Here is a 25057-nt window from a genome sequence, read left to right as displayed (position 1 = left end):
GTCGACGACATCGCGTACTTTTCGCGTCTATTTCAGTTTATAAATATCTCGCTGAAAACTTAATGTATAATCATGAAAAAAATGCTGGCTAAATCCGTAATCTGTCTTCTTTTCAAAACGTCCATTGTCGGAAGTATTAAAGTTTTAAAAATTAGGTTAAATCGGCAAAAAAGTAAACCATGTCATCTTACTTTGTTTTACCTACATCGGGGGCGTGTAGTACCGCTCTCACCCGAAGATCGCTATTCACATTCTAAATAGCCGCATTAGGGCGTATTCAAATCGCATTCGCATGGTAATTTGATTAACAGCGCAACGGTGAAACGCGATCCAGATACATCCCCTTCAGCGCCATAAAAGGGGGTTGGGGACGTGGCCAGGTGACAATGGCTCATTCATACACATGAAAGTTGCTACATATTCAATGAAAGGAGCCAGAAATAGTTACATGAGTTAGGTTTTTCTTATTTATTTATCCAAATTAATGTTGCATCTACACCATTTAGTCATCTTCATGTAGCCAAGACTTTGGTGATCAGATATCTGGGATCAAAACAAACTGCCAGCATTGCTTACTATGTACTTTTATAATGTTTCTGCAAGTGTTCCAAACTGCATTTTGCAATGTCTATACTTTGATGTCAAATTTCAAACTTAACAAAAATCTGACATATTTACAATATATATTAAAATAAAGATGAGTGTAATGGCAAAACAAATATATAAGAAATAATTTATTTGCCATGAATTAAGTGTGATGAAATGTGTGATCATGCCCCAGTCAGTGAAAGTGTGTTTCCTACCCCTAGGCCCCAGAGGGTTAAATCAGCCTTTTCTCCCATTCCCGAGAGAGGTGCAGTGCAGGCTGCCTCCCTCCCTATTTTTTGGACAAGTGTGTCATAACAGCTATATATATATATATATTTTTTACAAAATTAGAGAAATTAAAGTCTGGAAGAAAAAATATGATTTTGTAGTTCAAACAGCAATGCTCATTTATATGTTCGTTTATATTTGAGGACACTACCTCATGTTTTGTGAGTATTCATATCAATTTACTCAATAAAAATGGAAACATTGAAGTAAATGTCTTTTTAGTTATGAAAGAAACAAGATCGGCAAAAAAAAATCGAGATCGGCAGGTAAGGTTGCCTAAGGATCGGTGATCGTTGATCGGCCAGAAAACTGCAATCGGTGCACCCCTAGCAAAAATGCATTTAAAGTAACAGAGATACAACAATAATGATATCTGCTCTATTTTTCCTCCACTACTTTGCCTGGTACTTTCAAGCATCTTCCAAGTTAGCGCCGGTGCATGTTGTCAACAGTTCAGCAAAGTTTATTGCTATATGCTCCACTCAGTTGGTCCAAGTTGAGCTAAAAGAACCTACTCATAGTGAGCACAATACACCAGGAGGAACTTTCCACATATTCATCAGATATGGATGCAGTGTGGACAAAATCTGGGCTTTTAAAATTTTATTTATATTTGTCAAGACAAATAATATTTTTCATTTCGCCCTTGTCATTAATCGCATATTTAAATCACATTTTGTTTTAATTATAGTCACACAAACAACCTTCATCAGGCTATATTCTCGTCAAGATATCTGTCAACAACTGGAGACAATAACGGGTATCATGATCAGGTGTAAGGGCAAGCAAACAAACAGTCTCCATGGAAACCCTACAGTTTTGCAGCTGTAAAATGTCTTTCAATGCAGTAAATTCTTTATGATTTTTCCTTAATTAAGGAATCCTTTTAAGGGATTCTGTGCAACACCCTTAAATAAATTCCTCAGCTACAGAGAAATTAAACCTTAAGTGTCATATCTAATTGGAAAACCTAAGGTGCATTTGCAACTGGCCCCAGGTGTTTTGCACATTGTAGGGACATTTGGTCCCCACAATGAGTGTGTGCGTGCATGTACTGTATATAGCTATATGTCACCCCCCCCCCCCCACACACACACACACAATGGGCAATCTAGCAAGCCAGTTCACCTAAACTGCATGCCCTTCCCACCAACTGCACACACAGAGGCACCGATACGAATCAAATCCACAGTACAGCACTGTGGTTACAGTACTAATAAGCCACCAATACTTTTTTCCTGAATACTAAAGCTTCTTATTTCAGTTTTTTAAAAAGTCTGCATGCATATTAAATGATTTAATGCATGAACATCTAAAAATACACAGAATGTACAACAAAGCAATGAGTCATCAGCAAAACTGAAGCAGTAGGAGATGAAGATATTATTTGCATTCGTGCATTTTCACCCCATTCAACGTAGCTTACAGGACCAATCCTAAGCATGACCCCCCCGCCCCACCACTCCACCTAGCTTACAAAATCAATCCCACCACACCCCATCACAACACATCCGTTGACATAAAAATCCTCGTCAATATGGCATTTCTAGCATTTTTCCTCTGGCATACTGGAACCAACCTGTAGTCATACCACAAAGAAAGATTAGTTGCAGCGCAGTTCCAGTTCTCTTTGGTTTTCCACTGCAGAAGCGTTAGCTTGGTAAAGGGGGAGCCGAGTTTGGAGAGTGAGTTACGTAAAACCAACAAGATGTTTGTTTATTGTTCACACGGTGTACATCATGATTTACTATGTGCAATTTTTATTATTTTATTAGCATGGGCTAATTTCTGATAGTGTGTCTGAGAATCAACACGTTATGCAAATATCAAATGGTAGCGGAATGAGCATTAGCTTGCATCAATTTACATTATGAATCCATTCTGTTTGGCTGTTCTATAGCATTTTTTTTTTTAGGAGGTTGGATATTTTGAAGTGTTCAGGAATGCATAAATACACTCACCTAAAGGATTATTAGGAACACCTGTTCAATTTCTCATTAATGCAATTATCTAATCAACCAATCACATGGCAGTTGCTTCAATGCATTTAGGGGTGTGGTCCTGGTCAAGACAATCTCCTGAACTCCAAACTGAATGTCAGAATGGGAAAGAAAGGTGATTTAAGCAATTTTGAGCGTGGCATGGTTGTTGGTGCCAGACGGGCCGGTCTGAGTATTTCACAATCTGCTCAGTTACTGGGATTTTCACACACAACCATTTCTAGGGTTTACAAAGAATGGTGTGCAAAGGGAAAAACATCCAGCATGCGGCAGTCCTGTGGGCGAAAATGCCTTGTTGATGCTAGAGGTCAGAGGAGAATGGGCCGACTGATTCAAGCTGATAGAAGAGCGACTTTGACTGAAATAACCACTCGTTACAACCGAGGTATGCAGCAAAGCATTTGTGAAGCCACAACACGCACAACCTTGAGGCGGATGGGCTACAACAGCAGAAGACCCCACCGGGTACCACTCATCTCCACTACAAATAGGAAAAAGAGGCTACAATTTGCACGAGCTCACCAAAATTGGACAGTTGAAGACTGGAAAAATGTTGCCTGGTCTGACGAGTCTCGATTTCTGTTGAGACATTCAAATGGTAGAGTCAGAATTTGGCGTAAACAGAATAAGAACATGGATCCATCATGCCTTGTTACCACTGTGTAAGCTGGTGGTGGTGGTGTAATGGTGTGGGGGATGTTTTCTTGGCACACTTTAGGCCCCTTAGTGCCAATTGGGCATCGTTTAAATGCCACGGCCTACCTGAGCATTGTTTCTGACCATGTCCATCCCTTTATGACCACCATGTACCCATCCTCTGATGGCTACTTCCAGCAGGATAAAGCACCATGTCACAAAGCTCGAATCATTTCAAATTGGTTTCTTGAACATGACAATGAGTTCACTGTACTAAAATGGCCCCCACAGTCACCAGATCTCAACCCAATAGAGCATCTTTGGGATGTGGTGGAACGGGAGCTTCGTGCCCTGGATGTGCATCCCACAAATCTCCATCAACTGCAAGATGCTATCCTATAAATATGGGCCAACATTTCTAAAGAATGCTTTCAGCACCTTGTTGAATCAATTCCACGTAGAATTAAGGTAGTTCTGAAGGCGAAAGGGGGTCAAACACCGTATTAGTATGGTGTTCCTAATAATCCTTTAGGTGAGTGTACATCACGATGTGCAATACTAATAATGAATTATATGCAGAACACACACCTTTTCCTTCAGATAATCCATGCGCAGAACATTGGTATCTCTGTACATTTCGACTAATCAGATGACGGTGACGCAACCTGCTTGGTTTGGTCACGCTTCCGGAACAGCTAGCAAGCGGGGTCACGTCAATGCGGTTACGGCTAGGGTACGGCTCGCATACTTTGCAATGGAAAACCACCAGTTGCCGGTATGGCTTGGTTCTTGGTGGCAGTGGAAAAGTACCACTAGTACTGGGGGTGTCTTAAAATACTGAAAAAAATAATATGCTGGTCTGCAAAATAAACTTTATGCAAAAACGGGACATCTCAGTAATTTTCCTTCTTTTTTAGGAGCAACCAGGGAAAAAATCTCTAGAGAAACTGATATAAAAAAGTTGAAACATTAAGTCTAAAACATTTTTCCATCTTAATGTGACCTTAAAACCAACAAAAGAATAAAAAATTAGACCAAACAATTGAAATGAAAAAGAATTACCTGCAAGCAACACCTTGGTCTCATTAGTGTGTACGCTCTTTAACCAAAATCACATGTGAAAATCAAGTCCAATGGTTAACCAACATAGAGCTGGCATCAATGAAAATAATTCTGATTGTCATATAAAAATCAGCTGTTCCTATAGGATTTTCTAGAAACTACTGCGATTCTAACTGGGATGGTGGTCTGCAAGGAGCTGAAATCATTGACAATGTCTTTTTTTTTTTTTTTTTTACATATTGATCAGGAGAAGTTAAGAAAGAATACTAAATGCATGTACTAAGCATCACTGTGAAGAATCATCAACAAGGGGGGGGGGGACCACACAGAAGCACAGGAACACCCTACACCAAGACCAGGTAACCCCTGCAAAGTTGATGATAGGGTAAGGAGAAATATTAGGGTACCAAGATGCCTACAGCAAAGATAAAGCAGACGCAGGAATTTATGCCAGGCACTCTTTGTCACACTGCAATGACAACATTTCCCATATTCTCCATGAGTTTGGACTATGGCTGATATATTATGGTATGGTGAGTCTAAAGCAGGGGGTGTCAAACTCCAGTCCTGGAGGGCCAGAGTCCGGTTTACCCTCATTTAATACACCTGATTTAACTCCTTCTGCTTATTACCACACAGCTCTGAATCATTTGTGGTGGAACAGGGAAAGAAGTAAGCTACACAGGGCTCACCCCCCCAGGACTGGAGTTTGAGACCCCAGGTCTAAAGTGTAGGATGGCGACTGGCGGCCTGTCTAGAAAGTGTTTTCCCTTTTTAGTTCTTTTAATATGCTATCTGATACAGACAAGTACTGATTAAAATTATTTATTTTAAAAATCACTTATTCTTAAAATAATTAATATTCAAACTAGGGGTGGGTGATATGGCAAAAATATCAAAAATGTTTTTCAGGCAGGATCACGATCTTATCTGCAATAACAGTTTTGGTCCTGGAAAATCTCCACATTACCGATGTTGAATTTTTTTATGACCAACTCCATGTCTTCCATGCCGCTACATTTTCAAATAGTTGTGAAAATAGTTGTTGGGACAACGGCGCAAAAGGGAGAGAGGAAGAAATGCAAGGAACTAGCCAACTGTTTGCTATTGCCGGTTAATTGGTGTGTCAAAAAAGACAGACAAAATAACTTCGTGTGTGTATGAGCCACAAAACGGCAACTAATAGATTAGGCACTGAATCACGATACAAATGATCTCTTCGTAAAGGCACATTGTGGAGACATTTTAATCATTCACGATCTAATATCGTAAAATTGCACACCCCTAATTAAAAAATGTATTTAAAACATACAGATGCAATTTCTCAATTTCTACAACTAGGCCTGTCGCGATAAATCAATTAATTGCACGATAATTAAAATGAGGTGGATCATTTTTCCGGCCGCGATAAATTTCATTTGCATGCTTGTTTGTTTTCCTCGTGTCTCTACCAAATGGGAATATCGGCTCTTTTTAGCAAACCGGTTCATTTGGCTCAGCTCACCAAGAAGAGCCGGCTCTTTTTAAAAAAACCCGCCCCTCTCTTTGTTTAAGCTGATGCTGATTAGCGTGACCTGATTTAAGCTTGTTAAAAATAAGACACCGTCTCGTGGGCGGGCTTTTTCGGAAGACAACGTGTTCCGGCCGCTGTCGTCCTTAATGTTTAGGCAGGTCAAAAACCCGGACAATTCTATAAACATTAGTAAAACGGCTCTTGAACAGGAGCTGGCACAAAGACCCGTCTAGCTCGCGAACAACACATCACTAGTAATAAGTGTGAACTCTCGTGTCAGTGGGCTCTTTGCACGTCAGCTTCCGTGTTCATGGAAAGTGGCTCATTTCCGGTCTGTGAAAAATGGCATTGCTTTATACATGCCTTTTACATGACTTGCCCAAACTTATGATCAACGATGTACATCGCTTTTGTAAATCCTTCTCCAAAGTACCAACGAGTAAATTAGAGAAGGGCTTTAAGATGTTTGCCTTGTCTTACATCCACGGATACGAAGGGGAGTCTTATTCGTTCAACTTTGTGCCTGGCGTTAGCTATAGTTTACGCTAATAGACGTTACTCCCGGACAGTGATAGTGTATGCATGTGGCAATGAAGTAACTATGAACATCCCCAGTCATTCTAGCGGAGAATGTTTAACTTTAGTATGTTCTATATGTACTTAAGTACACATTGCGTTAATCTGTGTTTGCTATTCCTAGTGTCAAACAGAAACACGGGAACAGGAGAGGTTGCTGCTTCAGATCCATGAAGAAGCACGACAAACATCATAGTGTAAAAGTATGGCAGAACTGTTAATTTGTCAGAGTTCTAATTAAAGCTGTTCAATATTCAGATATGTGTTATATAGACTCATCAAAGCTTATGATAAACCGCCATAAAACGAGCCACGGAGATGCTGCAGCGAATGATTTCAGACAATGTTGTGAAAATACGCTGTATAAATAAAATGTATTTGTTTAGGTGCAGTATTATACTGTATTATATAACGTATTTTAATTATACACAGTTCAGTAATTTCATTTGTACAGTAGGCCTACTGTAATTTGAAAAGCGTTTGAAACTGTTGTACTATATTTTGCAATCAAAATTAGCGATGCTGTCCGTTTTATCACCTATTATTAATGTAACAAATATACACGTGTCAGACATAAAGAAAAAATCGGTTATGATGATCATCCGGTTATAATTATCAATTTCGCCCAGGCAGACGTGTTCACTATAAGCGGTAAAGTAAAATGTGGCAATAAATTATATGAAATGTGAGTATAAATATGTTGGATTTGCCGAATTTCCCAGAGGTATGTGTGTAAACTTAAAACTCCATTGTATTTTGAGGATGTGGTGCACTTAGGAAATTGTCATTGTTTTTTTAGCTTCTGAAACACAAGTTTATCCTTTCTTGCGCTCATAGGCTACGTTCACACTGCCATGCTGAAGTGACTCAAATCGATTTTTTGCCTTAACGTGACAGATTTTCAGGGCTGTGTGGACACGCAAATCTCATCTTTTCAAATCGAATTTGTGCCACTTTCATATGTGGTACTAAATCATATACGTATCCGATTTGCGGCCAAGAGACCTGAATGTGAACGCTCAGATCGGAATTCATGTGGCATTTTGCTTATACGCATGCGCTGACATCAGCCTGCACCGACAGCGCAGGAAGGTAAAAATGGAGGAGAGCTGTGATAACAGTCAGTGGAAGGATGGAGAAGTTGGGGATTTCATTGATATTTGGAGAAATGAATCTGTTCAAGCTAAACTGGAAGGAACCTATCGTAATAGAGTAGTATTTGAAATAATTGCCAAAGAAATGGCACAGTGCGGACACGAACGTGGCTACAATGGCAAAAAAAAAATAAAGAGCTTGAAGTCAAAGATTAAAGAGGCAAAAGACTCGAATCAGCGCAGCGGGCATGGCCGCACAACGTGCCAATTTTACGACCAGCTTTTTACCCGTGTAAAAACGTATCATTGTGCGCATGCGTGACGTTTCGGAGGACCGATGCGTTCACATTACAGTCAGATACAGGTCACTTGTACTTATAAATGTGAACCGTCAAGATAGACAAATCCGATCTGAGCAAAAAATCAGAATTGAACGATGTGTCTGGCAGTGTGAACGTAGCCATAGTTACTCAAACCAGAAGCAAAGTGAGCCGTATTTCGCACTGGCGGATATGACGTCACTGCGATATTATTATCGCAATAATTCCTGGGACAATTTATCGTCCAGCAAAATTTGTTATTGTGACAGGCCTATGTAAAACTATACTGACTCCTATAAATTATGCTTTGAACTGCTGAAAAAAAAAACTGGCCCCGGGTTGAAACTAATTGCCGAACCCTGCCGTAAAGCATGGTCGTGCATTGAACCCATGAGAGTAGCACTATAGGGGGGAGAAGACGAGAAGGGAAGGAGGAAAAAAAATACCTATGAATGAAATACTACTTCAAAAGGCAAATGTAATATTTAGCCAGCTTGAGTCAGCCAAGTTCAGTGTAAAATGACAATGATGAATAACATCGTCGAGGCGAGATTGGGCCAAAGAAAAAATGGCACCAAATTCCTTCAATCACATATTTTTGGTGGGCTATTAATACATGCATGAGTTACTATTCCTGCAGATTACACTGCTTTAAAAATAGGCTCCCTGGGTGATGTCAAGTCAGATGTCACAATCATGCCACTTACTATCCCAGGTTTGATGTTTAAAGGTTCTTCTGAAATATACATCCCTGAGATAATGCTATGCAATGACCTCGCAGACAGGTCAGTCTGGACCTCTGGTTGAAGACAATATCCATTCAACAAGTGATAAATTCCATTTCAAGTATTATGTGACAGCTTCTTTGGGAAGTTTGACATTAGATCGCTGTTACAGTAGCTTTCTTTGCAGTGGATGCGCTAACAAATGCATTGCAACTACTACAACATGAAACTTTAACATTTTGTTCTCATTGTTAAAGACGCACACACGCTACAATACATGCACACATCGTTTAACATAGATGTGTGTGTGAATGCATTGTGGATGTGTTTACCGCCACAGCCTGTAAAATAACGTAGACCCTGCTTCACCCTAATACTTGATAGTGTGCAACAATTTCAAAACTACTTCCAGACGTTAATGCGTTTACAAACCATAATTATTAATGTTAACTTTATCAGTTGTCAAGTCACACTTGGCATGATTTGGTGAAAAACATCTGGAATAGGTGTGACTTTTCATGTTCTCATGTGGTGAAGTGAAATGGGTTCTAGGGTATCTGTTGATGTCAAGTAATCTGGCTTAAGATGTAGTCATATCATATTGATAAACCAAATTTATAAATCATTGAACTCTAAAAAGACTCATTTTCTTTTGTGACTTTCTTGTAATGGCTAAGCCAATAATGAGAAAACACGGCCCAGGAATGGTCTGAGCATATGTGTTTAGGCTACTTTGTAACACACCAGTGCTAATTACTTTAAATATTACTTGACAAGCTACATTTTTGGTCTCCAATTATTTTTCAGTGTTTGCATTCAGAAAAACAAATTAGGCCCTTTACCACAACAGGAATCTTTTTAGGAACCAGGAACTTCTCTTGCTTTCACAGTGAAGCCTGCTGGCGTTGATTAACAGAATAATGTTACATTATGTGAAACAAAATATTGATCTGCTGGCCAGATTGAATGAATTATAAGCATATTATGGACTGGAAAATATATTGTGGGCTGGTACTTTGAGACCTGCTCCAAGTAGAGCTGCCATCTGTCCTGTACTTCATGGGATCATCCTGTATTGTAAAATAAAATGATGAGTCTTGTTTTGAACTAATACGAGACATGATTCTTGGACCGCACAATTAATCCCCCCTCACTCATTAACTAATGAATATAACTAACACCACAACCTGTTTCATGCTCTGTTGTTTTGGGGTTGTGGTCTAGTTTCCTTGCTTATGAAATTATGTTCCAAGTTCAACCTACAATTTTTTTTGTCACTTTCATGCTTATTTAGCATTAAGGTCACAATTCCTGTTGTGTGGTGGAAAAGTGACAGATGAAAGTGGCCAGGAATTTCAAGAGTTCCCAGCTGAGACGGCCCAGGAACTTCAAATACATTTATATGCAAAATATAAAAGACAAAGTATTTCTATTCAAATACAAGAATTAAAGGTCTCACCTATGGCTCAAAGTAAAAAAAAAAGAAAAAAAGAAAGAAGTAAAATTACTGAATTTATTTTAAATAAAACAAAATCAAACTATTAAACAGATCATCGCCTTGCCTCCAATTGCAACAATGTTTGGACTGAAGAACAAACCCTATTTTTCCTACTGCTGAGCTTTCCAAAGAAGCCGAAAAAGAGGCAGGTTCACATACACAGGCAATAAGTGGACAGCTAGGGTACACCTCCAGGGCAAACGCAGCATTTCATAATCATGCTGATAGGGAACTTTCTTAAAGTACAGCTTTACACACACATAGGACTACAATAAATGCATGAAGCTACAAAGTGCAAGTAATAAAAGATTCATTGCAATTACACAATTAATCAAATTGCTGTATTTTTTAAATACAGAATAATTAGGCTAGACTTGCAATGAAAAGTCTCACCTTGCCATGAATAGCTCAAGCATCAATTAGAATCATATAAAAACGAATATATCACGTCAACAGACAATGGAAAAACAAGGTAATAAATGACTAGTGTGAGATACTGAGAAGTGGGGGGGGGGGGGGGGTTACCAATAAAAGCTACTCACACACAGGGGAGGAGGGACTTGAACCATCAACACTGCAAGCATGAGGCAACAGTGCTACTTGTGAGCCAACGTTTCTGAGAGAACTTCCACAAATAGAAATCAGCGTAACAAAGTCATAAGCAGTTAATATTTCAACCGTAAACTAGTCAGTGTTCTATTCAACAGCAAACAAATGATGCCAACTTGAAGGGTTTCTTGAGGTCTTTAATAGCTATATTCTAAAAAAAAAACATTTGCTGAAACAGTTGAAAGTCCAGACTAATTGTGCTGCCTGCAAAATTCCTAGGTGCAAGTAACCATGGCAACATCAAGCAGACAAATGTGTTGTGTGTAAACAGAACCAGTAAATTGTGAGCAGGGATCTCAGAGCCAGTGAAAGGAAAAAAAAGCCAAGACGCTTTCAGCAAAGTTTTCATCATTGACTTTGTTTCTTACATTACAGTTGCAAAGGCTGTTAGAATTCAGTAATTTATTGCTTTGCGATGCTGTAGACCAACTCTCCCAAACTTGCAATATTTTGCAGAAACTCTCCACTTCATCTTTAAAATTTAACATCTCAGTTGATCTCTTATTTAAATATGGCATTTAGCTACGGAACTAACAAGTATCGATATGCATTTCATGGTGAACTCCGGTCACTACTGACTGGAAAGTAAATAATGCCAAGTTAATTTCTTAGCATTTCACAGAAGGAAAATTTTATCGATACAGTCATGAATACTGTCTCTTCACATGATGCATAAAGCACTTAGTTCACTTAAATAATTCCTCAAGTATTAGAATTATTACTCACAAAGGCAGTAGTAAGGACTAAAAAAAAAATACCTTTTCCGAACAGGGCAGGACACTGGCTGAGAGACATCCTCCGGCTGAGTTTCTCACCACCTGAAATATAGGGGCCAGTATTCACTAACAAGTGGCATGCAAACATTTGCCAGGAAGACTATAATCAGGGGGCAGCAAGAACCAACATTAAATATAACAGGAACAAAGAGCTTGCATCAGCTGATGTTTCGGGGCTTGTCACTAAACCTTAAAGCCACACTATGTTCAGCCATGTTCGAGGTTTGTGCAGAGGATCACACAGCTTCATGCTGAAGCTTAACGCAACCAACATCAAGGAGGCAAATCAAAAGCTGCTCTCATGCTCTGCTCTCCCATAGGGCCAGTGATGCGGTTAGGCTCCACTTACCGCATGGAGTGCTCGGACGGCACACCAGGTGAGAGAAAGATAGCAGAGAGGTGAGCTCCTGTTGGTTGGATGGGGGCTCCTCACACGCCCCGTCCGCGGGCTGGTCCGCCCAGGCCACGCCCCTCTCCCTCAGGACCAGCTGCAGCACAGCTTTATAGTCGGAGTCATTCTCTGCGCTGTTCAGCCCAGAGGCCTTCAGTGCACTGTACTGTCTGTGAAACGCTGGCAGTAAGGTGCCCATCATCCTGGAAGGGGGAGAGAAAAAAAAAAACCCAACCTGTAAATGTAAATAAATAAATATATATATATATATATATATATATATATATATACATATATATATATATACACACATATATATATATATATATATATATATACACACATATATATATATATATATATATATATACATACATATATATATATATATACACACACATATATATATATATATATATATATATACACACACACACACACACACACACACACACACACACACACACACACACACACACACACACACATATATATATAAATATACACATATGTACACGTGTGTATACATATAATATTAAACTACAGGGAACACCCCAAATAATGTCTTAAAATTAGCCCGATTCTTCCTTGGGGAATGCAAGTGATAATTTCTAAGTGTTTCTTACTTTTGCATCCAACTGTTTTCCTGATCTTGGAGGCTAATAAGGTGAGTCGCATGCTTGATGTGAAGCTCCAGATCCTCTACTTGCAACTGCAGTGTGTGGCATTGTCGATCTTTCTGGAGAACCTGCCGGAAATCAAAACAAGCGCAGGAAAGAAATGGTAATAGAGCTGTTTACTCTGAGGCTGCTCCACCACAAACACGAACGCTGTAAAGACAGATGCATGTTTTATGTTCTTAGAATGCACTTCCTGAGTAACCCGGTCCAATTTACAGCACCCAGAACCAAGCCACCAAGTGTGGGTGCAACAGGAAGTGAGTCACAGTTCCATGAATCTTCCTAGAAAACGGGATAAAAGGGGGGGAAAAACAGATACGGGCATAACTTGAGGTAACTAGCTGTGGGAGGGGGCAGCTACGACCGATTCACAAGAAACTCCAAAATAAACACTGCTGTAATTAAAGGGACAGCAGAAGTTGAAAAACAAACCAGTTATCACATGGAGAATCCGCACCAGCAAGGTTTCAGAGCTCGTTAAAGGTTAATCGGCTGACATTCGGCAATTCCACAGCACAGGACTGGTCTGCGATAAACGCAGCACACCCGGGCGGATCACTGCGACGCCCGACTGGAGCGGCCCCGCCCTCACCCAGGGAACCTGGCCCTCCTTGGCCAGGAGTTTCGTATCATTCTCGATGCGGTGCAGCCTGCTCTCGTTTTCCTGGAAGCGTTGCTTGACTTCCTCCAGCCGCCTCTTGATGTGCTCTCGGTGGGTCAGCAGGGAGGCCAGCCTCCTTTCATGTTTGCAGGTCTCCTGAAGGAGGATGCGGTTATTTATGACATTCTCAAAGGTCTGTGTGCAGACTGTGATGACATTAGATTGTTTGTTTGTTAGCCAAGACTGTGATAATGTTAAATCTCCAAGATTCCCCAGTCATCACTGATGCGTGAAAAAGATGCCATCTTAACACATAAAAATGCAAGTTAGATAAAGTATTCCAATAACCCTGGTAAGTACACATAATCTGAATTACTATTTTTGATTGCTTTTAAATTTTGACCAAGAAGCTGTTTTTTTTTTGTTCAACAGCACAGGTCTATCTAAAAGAACAAACAGATCAAAGTCCTATACTGAAAGGAGTTTAATTTTTGCTATGCCAATGACTATATCCTTTATATCACCATTGTGCTGTGTGCTTTTATGGCCTGGTATCACAAACACCAGTCCCTTCTGTACTTTTGTTAGAAGCGTACTGATTCTTATGGCCTGGAAATGCACCTTCTCCGCCTTGTCCCCAGCACAAAGCAGCTGGGCCTGCTGGTGGACCTCCTCACGGTGGCGCCGTCGCAGATCGTTCTCCTTCAGCTGCCTCTCCAAGTACAGCAAGTCCTGCCGGATCTGGGCCCGGTCGAAGAATACGCTCTGCAAAGACTCCGCCACCCTGTCGACATATGAGCCACACCAGTGTTCTTCTACAGCCGTAAAATTCTTTGGCTGAAGCATCTCTAAACGCTGACTGAACATGAGTAAAGGCAGCTACATTTATGACTCATCAGCTATTACACTGTTATTAATGATTCAGAATGAGAGATTAACACAATTACATCTTAGGTTAAAAGCCAAATTTAATTATCTGGACATTTTTAAGATGGCTTGCCTAACATTAAAATGTTTCTAAACCACATACATGCATAGTTTTACTATATTTAACCCTTATATCGTTCCTTGCTATGCATAAATATCACATGAAAACATGGCTGTTAACTGGGACAATGGGGAGACATCTAAAAAAAACTCAACTGGCTGTCATATTAACAACGTTTGGTGAGGGGCAAGTTATTTGAACCCTAATGTTTTGATAATACACTGCAGGATATTAAGACCGATCCATGAAATTAAAAGTTTTCTTTTTCAGACATGCCAGTTGCTTCAGAACGTTCTGGAAAAAAAGGAAGCACGGAAATTGTTGCAGGGATGTAACTGTTCTTTTAAACCGACCCCCTTGAAGCAAGAGCCATAGTGGCCTTGCTGCACTCTTTAATTTTTAATAATGTGAGAAAGCGGCCAATCTCTTCAGCATGATCATTATGAATTCTGATGCCGCCGAACTGAACGTGTGGGAGGCGGCTAAGGTGTACACTCACCTAAAAGATTATTAGGAACACCATACTAATACGGTGTTTGACCCCCTTTCGCCTTCAGAACTGCCTTAATTCTACGTGGCATTGATTCAACAAGGTGCTGAAAGCATTCTTTAGAAATGTTGGCCCATATTTATAGGATAGCATCTTGCAGTTGATGGAGATTTGTGGGATGCACATCCAAGGCACGAAGCTCCCGTTCCACCACATCCCAAAAATGCTCTATTCGGTTGAGATCTGGTGACTGTGGGGGCCATTTTAGTACAGTGAACTCATTGTCATGTTCAAGAAACCAATTTGAAATGATTCGAGCTTTGTGACATGGTGCATTATCCTGCTGGAAGTAGCCATCAGAGGATGGGTACATGGTGGTCATAAAGGGATGGACATGGTCAGAAACAATGCTCAGGTAGGCCGTGGCATTTAAACTATGCCCAATTGGCACTAAGGGGCCTAAAGTGTGCCAAGAAAACATCCCCTACACCATTACACCACCACCACCAGCTTGCACAGTGGTAACAAGGCATGATGGATCCATGTTCTCATTCTGTTTACGCCAAATTCTGACTCTACCATTTGAATGTCTCAACAGAAATCGAGACTCATCAGACCAGGCAACATTTTTCCAGTCTTCAACTGTCCAATTTTGGTGAGCTCGTGCAAATTGTAGCCTCTTTTTCCTATTTGTAGTGGAGATGAGTGGTACCCGGTGGAGTCTTCTGCTGTTGTAGCCCATCCGCCTCAAGGTTGTGGGTGTTGTGGCTTCACAAATGCTTTGCTGCATACCTCGGTTGTAACGAGTGGTTATTTCAGTCAAAGTTGCTCTTCTATCAGCTTGAATCAGTTGGCCCATTCTCCTCTGACCTCTAGCATCAACAAGGCATTTTCGCCCACAGGACTGCCGCATACTGGATGTTTTTCCCTTTGCACACCATTCTTTGTAAACCCTAGAAATGGTTGTGCGTGAAAATCCCAGTAACTGAGCAGATTGTGAAATACTCAGACCGGCCCGTCTGGCACCAACAACCATGCCACGCTCAAAATTGCTTAAATCACCTTTCTTTCCCATTCTGACATTCAGTTTGGAGTTCAGGAGATTGTCTTGACCAGGACCACACCCCTAAATGCATTGAAGCAACTGCCATGTGATTGGTTGATTAGATAATTGCATTAATGAGAAATTGAACAAGTGTTCCTAATAATCCTTTAGGTGAGTGTATATACACAAGCTGTCTTTGCTAATCTAAAACCACATTTCACTCATGGTAGCTCAGCAATTTGACAGGCTGGTTCATTCTGTGGTTTCTCCAGTGGTCACAGACCTCGGTCCCCTGGGAAGCAGTGTGGTGTCGAACAGGTGGTTGTATTATTTTTTATTTTTAGCTTGCAAACGCATAGGGCAGCAGTTTAGGACAAAAAATTGAAACTGATAGGCATTATATTCTACAGAGTTATTGATGAATCTGTTTACCAGAACAATGACTTGGGAATCAGGAGGTTAATTATACATGATGTTGATATCAAAGCAGAGGTCTAAACCCTTGGTTATATTCCAAACCACACACCTGCAATAAAGCTCCAGATAAACCACACCCCTCTAAAGGTACCATATTTATGTTAACAATAGCCTAACATAAACCCCTTTTTGAAGAGGCTGAACTCCACCACAAACGGATATTTTGACAGCTGGACGTCACTGATATAGGCATGAAGACAACTTTTTTCAGTAATTCGGTCTTGTCTCAAATTTGAAAGCATTTCTACTCTGTCTTGAATAGGTCTCAGACTATGGTTCGGACTGATCATTGTAGAGTTAGACGCAAGCCTTTTTTTTTATCATTATTTTTCTCATATCCCCACTCCACTCAAAATAATAAAATTAAATGAAATAATAATTCAATTAAACAAAACTATTATTCACTTTCATTGCATTGGCTGTATACTAATTCTATTTTATTTTATTTTTGAAGAGGCGGTGCTAGAGTTCAGTGCTACCTTGGAAATCCCTATAGAACAGACAAGGTGCCAATAAAGCCTGTCATTATGGAGCTGTGTGTTATGGGATCATCCTGTACTATAAAACAGTATGTCTCATTTTATCATGTATTTATTGTGTATCTGAACCACATAAAATTTAACAGGTGCAGTATAATGCAGTTTAATGTGGAGTGATTCCCACCTGAATAAATATTCCTCCTTTTTGGCAGCCCTTTTTCCTCAATGGCGACCATATTCGCAATGATATCGGGGTGGGGTTACTGCTTCATCTCGACAATGTTTAAGACCATGCTTACGCAATACAATTTTACTTTTTGGACTCGTCTCCCTTGGTCTTAAATTGGACATAATGTAGGTGCTCTCGTTCTCGTCACTACTGGACACAAATACCATAGACTGGAAGGACTCACTTTTTAACCTCTGCTTCTTTCTGGACTGTCACAGGATTTGAAGCCGCTGGAACCGAACTATATTTTTCCTCGTACTCTTTCAACTTCTGCTTCAGCATGACGATCTGTGAAACAAGAGAGTGCCATCCCAAGTTAGAAAAATGTCATAGAGGATACATATCTCCCAGTGCCAAAAGAGGAAGGTGAAGAACAACATTAACCTGCTTGTTAATGATTAATTATTGATAAAAGGGAATTATAAGTTCTGTAATTACCTCGGCTTGCTGCTTCTCACAGATCACTGCATACTGACTGATGTGACTGTCCAGGCTGACCACATTGCTCTTCAGCTACATTACACATAATAATCAGGTAAATGTAATCTTGACACAGAATAGCTAGGGATCAAAACATTCACCAATGACAGCAGTGAATACTTACAGAAGACTTGATTTCTTTTGCTCTGTTGGCATACTTGAGTGTGTTGTAAGTATCCTCGTACGACAAAGCTGAGGGGCTAACGTTAGCAATCATGATGGTGCGACAATTTCCCCCTAAAGAATCTTTTAGCAGCCGAGTGAGCTTGCTGTCCCTATAGGGTATGTGGGTTTTTTTGCTCTGCAGATAAAACAAAACAAGTGCACAAGTAAATTATTCACCCATGGCAGCTCAATCCCAAGTGAACACTTGATCTGATAATCTTGTTTAGCCTTCATTTTTAACAGCCGCTCAATTATGTGCGTCTGATGTTATGCTTGCCATTGAGCTGATCGTGTTTGTAAGACCAGAAGTGAATTCAGAGAACAAGGATACAAACTGCACTCAAATGAACTCCAAAGAGCAATTTATAAATCTAAAAGTATGAAATAAGACCAAATGAGATCTGAAGGTTGCTGGTTCATGTCAGGTGGAAATTTGTTGGAATGTCTTACGCAAGACACTTTACCTGAACATATGCAGTAGAAAACATTCATCTGCGTAAACTGCGAGCAGATTTGATTAAAAGTTTAAAATAACCAAGAAACATCTAATTAAATGCTATGGTTAAGCAAATGACCTGTTATGTCAGTGAACTACAAATGAGTCATTAAGTTAACATAACACTAAACAGGTTTAACATCTTAAGGACAAGAAACGTTTTTGGCAAAAACAGCCAAAATTGGTGTAGGCCACAACACGCAAATTATGCAATAGTTAGTGCTGGGCGATAAAACGATCTCGATTTTTTATCGATAAAAAATGAGGACGATCACGATGATACACACAGACTATAAAACTCGATCAACCAAGTTTGCTCCGTTTTAGAGAATGCGCCGAGACAGACAACTCGATGGCCTATCGAGTAGAGGTTTACTGAACGCCAGCACAACAGCCAATCACCGATGACGTTGTAATTTTGCCCATCCTCCCTTAAAGAAGAAATGGGTGCGTTCGACTTGGGCTAGGTCTGTCTGCAGCTGACGCGACGTGGAGCGTGATCTTCTGGCGGCTGCAGAGGTGGAGTATAAACTGACTGCGTCCAAGTCGGGCAACGTCTACTCCTTGTAGTCTGTGACACCTGACTGCAATGGTAGCACTGCCAGAAGGGTGTAGATAAATCTATAAAAATATCACCTGCATGCACATTACTTCTTTTACAATAACCAACTCCTGATACAAACTGTTAGCAGTGAATAAAACTATTGTGTATAGTGGCTCTGTGTAAAAAGATAGCTGCCAGGAAAAAGATCAAATATATATATTTCAAGGATTCAAAGTTTTTATTGTCATGTACAGAGTACAATGCAATTCTTACTTGAATGCCTTCTTCACAGACTATGACGATTAAACAAATAAAGCAGCGCAACATTACAGTAACAATAAATAAACCACTAACTTGCATGTACTGTTCAAGCATATGTAATTTATTTAAACTTTATTTTACCAGGTAAATGAACTGAAAACCAGTTCTCACTGCTTTACGTGCTTTTCGGGAGAAATAGCAAATAATGCATTGGAACTTCCTGGGATACAAACATCATGCGTGTGACTAAAATCTTCAGCCAATAAGGGTAAAGTTGTGTCGTTCAAGTTTGTGCTGCACAGCCTGTCTCAAGTCGTCTTGCTCTCATGAGGATTTTGTACCATGTGACAACGTGTGGTGATGTTTTGCAGCGCCAGACAAAAGAATCTAACCATGATTTGGCATTTTTCTGAATAAGTGTTTTTTGTTTGGTTTAGATAGTTTTCTACCTCAGAATATTAAACAATTTTTAAGAGACCAAGAATAGAGAAAGATACTTAAAGCAGGACAGAACTGACTGCAAAATTTTAATGTTTGCCCTTTAACATATTTGCAATATTATACAGTTTTGCACATTGTTGCATTATTATACGTTTTGTTCATTTGAGCTATGTTTCTTTCAATACTTGAAAATCAATAACTAGTACTGCACGGTATAAACGGTATACGATATAAATTTGGCCAACGGGAGAGATTTTGATTATACCGCCCTACCGCAGAAATTTCTGCTCCTCGCCCGCAAAAATTATGTGATGAAGTCGCGTCAAATAATAAATAATTTATTATTTATATGAAAATTGCTTATATGATTATTGCTGCACCCAGCAGCAGAGTCCTGCACGGTTCTGATTTTGACAAACCGCACCCGCCCATACCAGTCATACTTAAACCCGTATCCGAACTGTTATCCAACAGAAATAAAATTTAAATTCTGCACCCGATCTGCTATAAATAAATACCGACATCCAACCCGCACCCAAATGAAAATCAGTCAGATTAAAAATTAAAGACAAAAGTTTATTGGCACAACAAACGACCAGTGACATGTGCAACATCAGTTGAAAAGGCATAGCCAAATGTAAATGTTGCTTAATAACAGCCTAAAAAGCAAAACAAATGGTAGTAGCCTACCTCCAAACTCAAATAATATTTGATATTGCCATGCCCACACATAGCCTTACCAGCTTACAATTAAATGTGTTAATAAAACTAATATTATATAAAATGTACATTAGGCTACCCTGCACAGTATTAGGTTTTATAGGGTACCTACATGCACTGTCCATTTTCCTTTGATTACCCTTTGATTGGAATTCCTATGCGAAGGTGAAGACTAGCGTTTGGTGCGGTGCTTTATATTACTATGTAAAAAAGGATATCATCCACAGTTAATGGCCTCAGCTGACTACTTCAGCATCCATTTCGAACAACTGGAGGAGATCGCATGCGTTTTTTGAAAATGAAAATGGGAGAGATTTCTGGGAATGCATATCAGTTTATCATTTTGTCACTAAAATATAGCCCTAGGGTATTTTTTGTTGGCACATGATGTTTTGAAAATGCAATTTAGCTCTCTTGCATCCGACCCGACCCGAACCCGTATCCAACACAGTAGAATATTTTTCACCCGTTTCAACAAAATTTGCGGGTCATGACTACTTGAAATGTGTTAACAGTTTATTAAACAACTTCCTGCTGCAATGCCTTTGTTATGGACATGTTACACTTTCAAAAACAGTTATATTGAAATTTACAGATCAAATCATATACCGCAATATATACCGTCTACGGTTCAAATTATACCGCAATATGAATTTTATGCCATATCACACAGCCCTATCAATAACCTTTTATAATTTTAAGGGAATTTTGTATGTAAACAGTAAAATTTGTTGGAAAATAAGTATTTGTTTACTAATATGGTTTATTTCCATGTATTCATTATTCATTCCAGAATAGGGTTTTTATTATTTTGATTATTACATTATTACATGGAACAGCATTGTGAAACTATAATATTGATAATTATCGATATCGGCTAATACAGAAAAAAATACCGTGATAATTTTTTTTGCCATATCACCCAGCTCTAGCAATAATTTACATTTACTCCATATTTCAAATTATGTACATTAATTGATACAGAAACCAGAATTCTTGCAGAGTTGTCCAGTGGTCAAAGGCAACATTTAAAAGTGATCACAATATTCCTTACATTCATGCAGAGCATCCTCAAAATTGTTTTTAAAAATGTTTAAGAGCAGATTGAACAGAAGATTAAGAACCACAGAAACCCCATAAAGTTACACGTGCTGCCAGTGCATTCTACACAAAGCAGAAAAATTAACTAATAAAAAGTGTAGAGTAAAGGAATAGGAAAAGGTTATTGCAGTGAGAAGTAGACAGGTAAACAGGCCGATGAAGCATTTCAGGCCATTTTTATTCCTGAGATCCTGAAGATTCCTGACAAAGCTGGAATTCTCTCTCATAAACACGAATATTTCAGTACAATCACCAGTGAGTCAGCATTTTGTCTCTTTCTCTAAAAGTCAGCCAAAGGAATGAATAAAACAGCATAAAACTACTTTGGGGGGTGTAGGGAGTCGTGAGCTTCTGTCTTACAAAAGTACACAATACAGTTAAAGTAAACTTTTCCCCATTTAAGCAAGGTCAGAATTTCACTGCAGGAGTGCTGCATTTGATAACATTTTTATATCAATATAGACTGCCTAGATTCAACATGAAAATTCGTCACAAATTATTAATTTGACCTGTACTGCATACGCATGAATCTATTGAAAACTAAGGTAGCAAGAAGGTGCCCATAAAAAAAGAAGAGACCTTGGCAGATTTTACTGTATGACATTTCATCTTAGTGCATGTGTACATGTACACAGAGAATGAAAATGAAACAGCTGTCCTTACAAAGGGTTTGTTCTGGTCTTAAAACGTGTGCAATGCCACATTGTGCACATGCAAAGCTACGCCGTGAGCCGACCATAACGGGTCTCACAGAGAGCGAACGTCTCATCCCCCGCAGCGATGAGACTCGGATCGCATTACGGCACGGAGGTGGCATGTTCAGACAGCAGCTTCTGAAAGCCAGCAGCCTCCTTGCACTCTCCTCAGGGGATGCCACGGGCCAAGCCACCTTATTGATGGCTTAATATCTGTGACTGATGACTACAAGCGCCCGAACCCACCACCCCAACTTGGCATAGAGGGCCTCATGGCTGTGGGCTTCAAGAAACAGGAGGAATATGCTAATCAAACAAATACCACTATAAAACACCATAAAGCCCTCATAGAAAAACACCACAGTCACTACAACAAGGCTGTTTGGGTCAGAGGATGGCATAAACACTGCTAGCAGGCTTTAGTAGTTTGAGACTATATAGACATACAGAAGACAGGAGAGAGCTGAAGTACAATTCTCGCACCGCTCACTGCAACGTGCCGTGGAGACCCCATCCCTTCTCTGTCATTCTAAATTTTCAATTAACGAAAGGTAATTATGTGGAAAGACAATTCCACAAATACAGTTCAAAATTAAGCATTGACAATGACATACAACAGTGGCCGATTTCAACAGTACTACGCTGCCCCCATTCTGACAGGTGGAGATCAGTGAAGCAGTCCGCAAGCACAGGTCTGACTCAAAATGCAGGACAATACACAGAGAAGACTGACTACACGAGTGACTGAACCAGAGACAGTCTTGATATTAAGAGCAAAGTTACTAAAGGATCAATTTTGTGTAGCTGCCAACCAAGAGAAGCACATTATTATCTGTCTGCAGAACCATCTGTACAAATATTGTTTCAAATATCATCATCATCATCATCATCAGAAACAAAAATAGATTCAGGCGATCATATCCAGTTAGGCAGCATATTAAATCACTGCTGTACAAAGATTAGAAAATTAAAAGATGGCTTGTGTGCTCAGTGTGAAATGTGACAAAACGGGAAACTGTGAAAACTAGAAGTTCATGGTTATGTATACATTGAAATACATCCCAGAATTCCATCTTATTTCTTGATTGCAGCAATGCAGTGATGTGAATATATGGAGGCCTCTAAGTAAACACGCACATCCTCTCACATTAGGACACCATTATCCATGAGACCCCTCATGTCATGCAACATATATGTAGTGCGTTCCAGCTGTCAAACTGCATGACATCAACCCGATTTGAGTCATTTAACAATCTACTCAGTCCTTGTTTTTAAACCTTTTACTGCTACATAATCTTCCATCCATGTTCCATAATCCTGCTACATAATCCATCCAATCCACCCACCACTTCAGCTGGGTTGTGGAGGGCCTGAAATCTATTTAAGGCAGCACAGGGAATCAGGTACACCCTGAGTGAGATTAGTCAATTGTGGACACCTGCACACGCTCATAAACACACTTCATAGGTGATTTAAAGACTCCAAATAATCTCCAAACTCCACACCTGCAGAGTGCAGGCAGGATCCAACCCTTAACACCATGATGGAACAGCGATACCCCCTGAGCAAACATGCCACCAGCCCCCTCGGCAATATTACAATATAATTTTTGATTAACCGACTGAGTCAAGGTCCAAAAAGGAATCCTTGAGGTACTCTTTAGCCAGCAGCTGTGTGAGTCGGAGGTTGTCTGAATACTACATCACACCCTGTTCCATGTAGATTCCCAATGCAGGATTCCAAATGATTCAATCTGACCATGAGCACCGCGGCAAATCCTTTCAACTTACTCTGCACGTTTCTTCCTGGAAGTTACATTTGCTTTCTCAAAAGAACACATTCCAAGTCAAAGATCTACTCTGATAACCATTGCAGCAAAGAATTTTTGCATGGTTATTGAACCATTCAATATGCAGCGCCTGTTTCAATGCTATTGCCTGTGTTTTACAAGTTTTCCAAAACCGACAAGAAATTGGTGCATATCGAGCAGAACCTGTTCAGAGACCATTTTCACTGAACACTTGCACAAATCATTCAGCTTATGTAAACCTGACAGTGTCAAATATTTGATTCACTAAGGAAGGGCTGATTGGGATTAAGAAACCCAGATATATTCATAATCTCAACAAAAAATGTAAATGACACTATTACGGGCATATACCATACTGAATTACTATACACAAATGGGGAAATAAAGAATAATATAAACAAACATCTTGCAGTCACAGAGTAATGAGATTTCCATGTAACTCAGAGGAAAATACATCTTAATTATTCTAATTGTTCCAAGAATGAAATCTGGATGCAATTCAGCCAATGTTGGTGAGCAAGGGGATCCCACACACAGACTAAAACCTCAGGAGACTGCTTTCATACCAAAGGATTATGGTACACAATACATATCATGCCATGTAGTATTCTTTGCATATCCTGTCACACGTGAATTAGGAGAACACCCGTATATCCCCTTCCTAAATATGTTTGGTCCTACTGCATTTTTTGCTGTTGTACACAGAAAGCACACAGCTTCATTCAGGTTCTTCCCCAAGATTTTTTATGATGGGGGTACAACAAAGCCATTTTACAGATGGGGTATCAATAAACGAGCAACACTGTAAAGGTGAACAGCCAAAATACTTGTGCGAACAAGGTGTATAAAGGCCAACAAACACATAATGAAAATAAAATAAAAACAGGCGTTGACATCCCATTCAGGAAATACCACAGCCTTGTAGAGGTGGGCGACTTTACAGTTCAGGACGATGTGTTTTTATGAAAATCGATTTTATTACTTATTTTACACGCGAGCGCCAAAAGAGGAACTAATGCGACGAACCGTTCTTCACGGGTACATTAGCGTGGCGCACCCAAACACTGCAGTGGATTCACAAACATGGCAATGGTTCGGTTTTACGCCGCCGAAGTCCTCGTTGCAAAGTCTGTATAAAAACTGTTGCAACCAAAGGAAGCAGCACGACAAATTTATTCCAGCACCTAAAGCAGAGGCACACAGCGGAAGAAGTGCAGCTCCCAGCGAAATGAAAATACCCGCAGCACCAACACAACATCCAAAGTTAAGGAAGCAACCG

At 39.8% G+C, this 25057-nt stretch overlaps 1 protein-coding gene across 5 annotated transcripts in view; it reads right to left on the bottom strand.

The window, feature by feature from the left end:
• The window catches only part of kif18a (kinesin family member 18A), a 37585-nt gene that overhangs the window by 4580 nt on the left and 7948 nt on the right, over nucleotides 1-25057 (bottom strand). For all 5 annotated transcript variants that reach the window (XM_072718404.1, XM_072718401.1, XM_023810526.2 and 2 more), the window contains 8 exons: nucleotides 17670-17846; nucleotides 17504-17578; nucleotides 17250-17353; nucleotides 13979-14141; nucleotides 13349-13513; nucleotides 12703-12824; nucleotides 12035-12279; nucleotides 11668-11727 (listed from right to left, as the gene is read on the bottom strand). In XM_072718404.1, coding sequence (XP_072574505.1) covers nucleotides 11668-11727; nucleotides 12035-12279; nucleotides 12703-12824; nucleotides 13349-13513; nucleotides 13979-14141; nucleotides 17250-17353; nucleotides 17504-17578; nucleotides 17670-17846 — 1111 coding nt within the window. The remainder of the gene's footprint in view (nucleotides 1-11667; nucleotides 11728-12034; nucleotides 12280-12702; nucleotides 12825-13348; nucleotides 13514-13978; nucleotides 14142-17249; nucleotides 17354-17503; nucleotides 17579-17669; nucleotides 17847-25057) is intronic.

The sequence above is a fragment of the Paramormyrops kingsleyae genome, chromosome 11 (assembly GCF_048594095.1).
Source record: "Paramormyrops kingsleyae isolate MSU_618 chromosome 11, PKINGS_0.4, whole genome shotgun sequence".
Classification (NCBI taxonomy): Eukaryota; Metazoa; Chordata; class Actinopteri; order Osteoglossiformes; family Mormyridae; genus Paramormyrops; species Paramormyrops kingsleyae.
The sequence above is the reverse complement of the archived record's forward strand: the minus strand, read 5'-3'. Positions and strand labels throughout refer to the sequence as shown.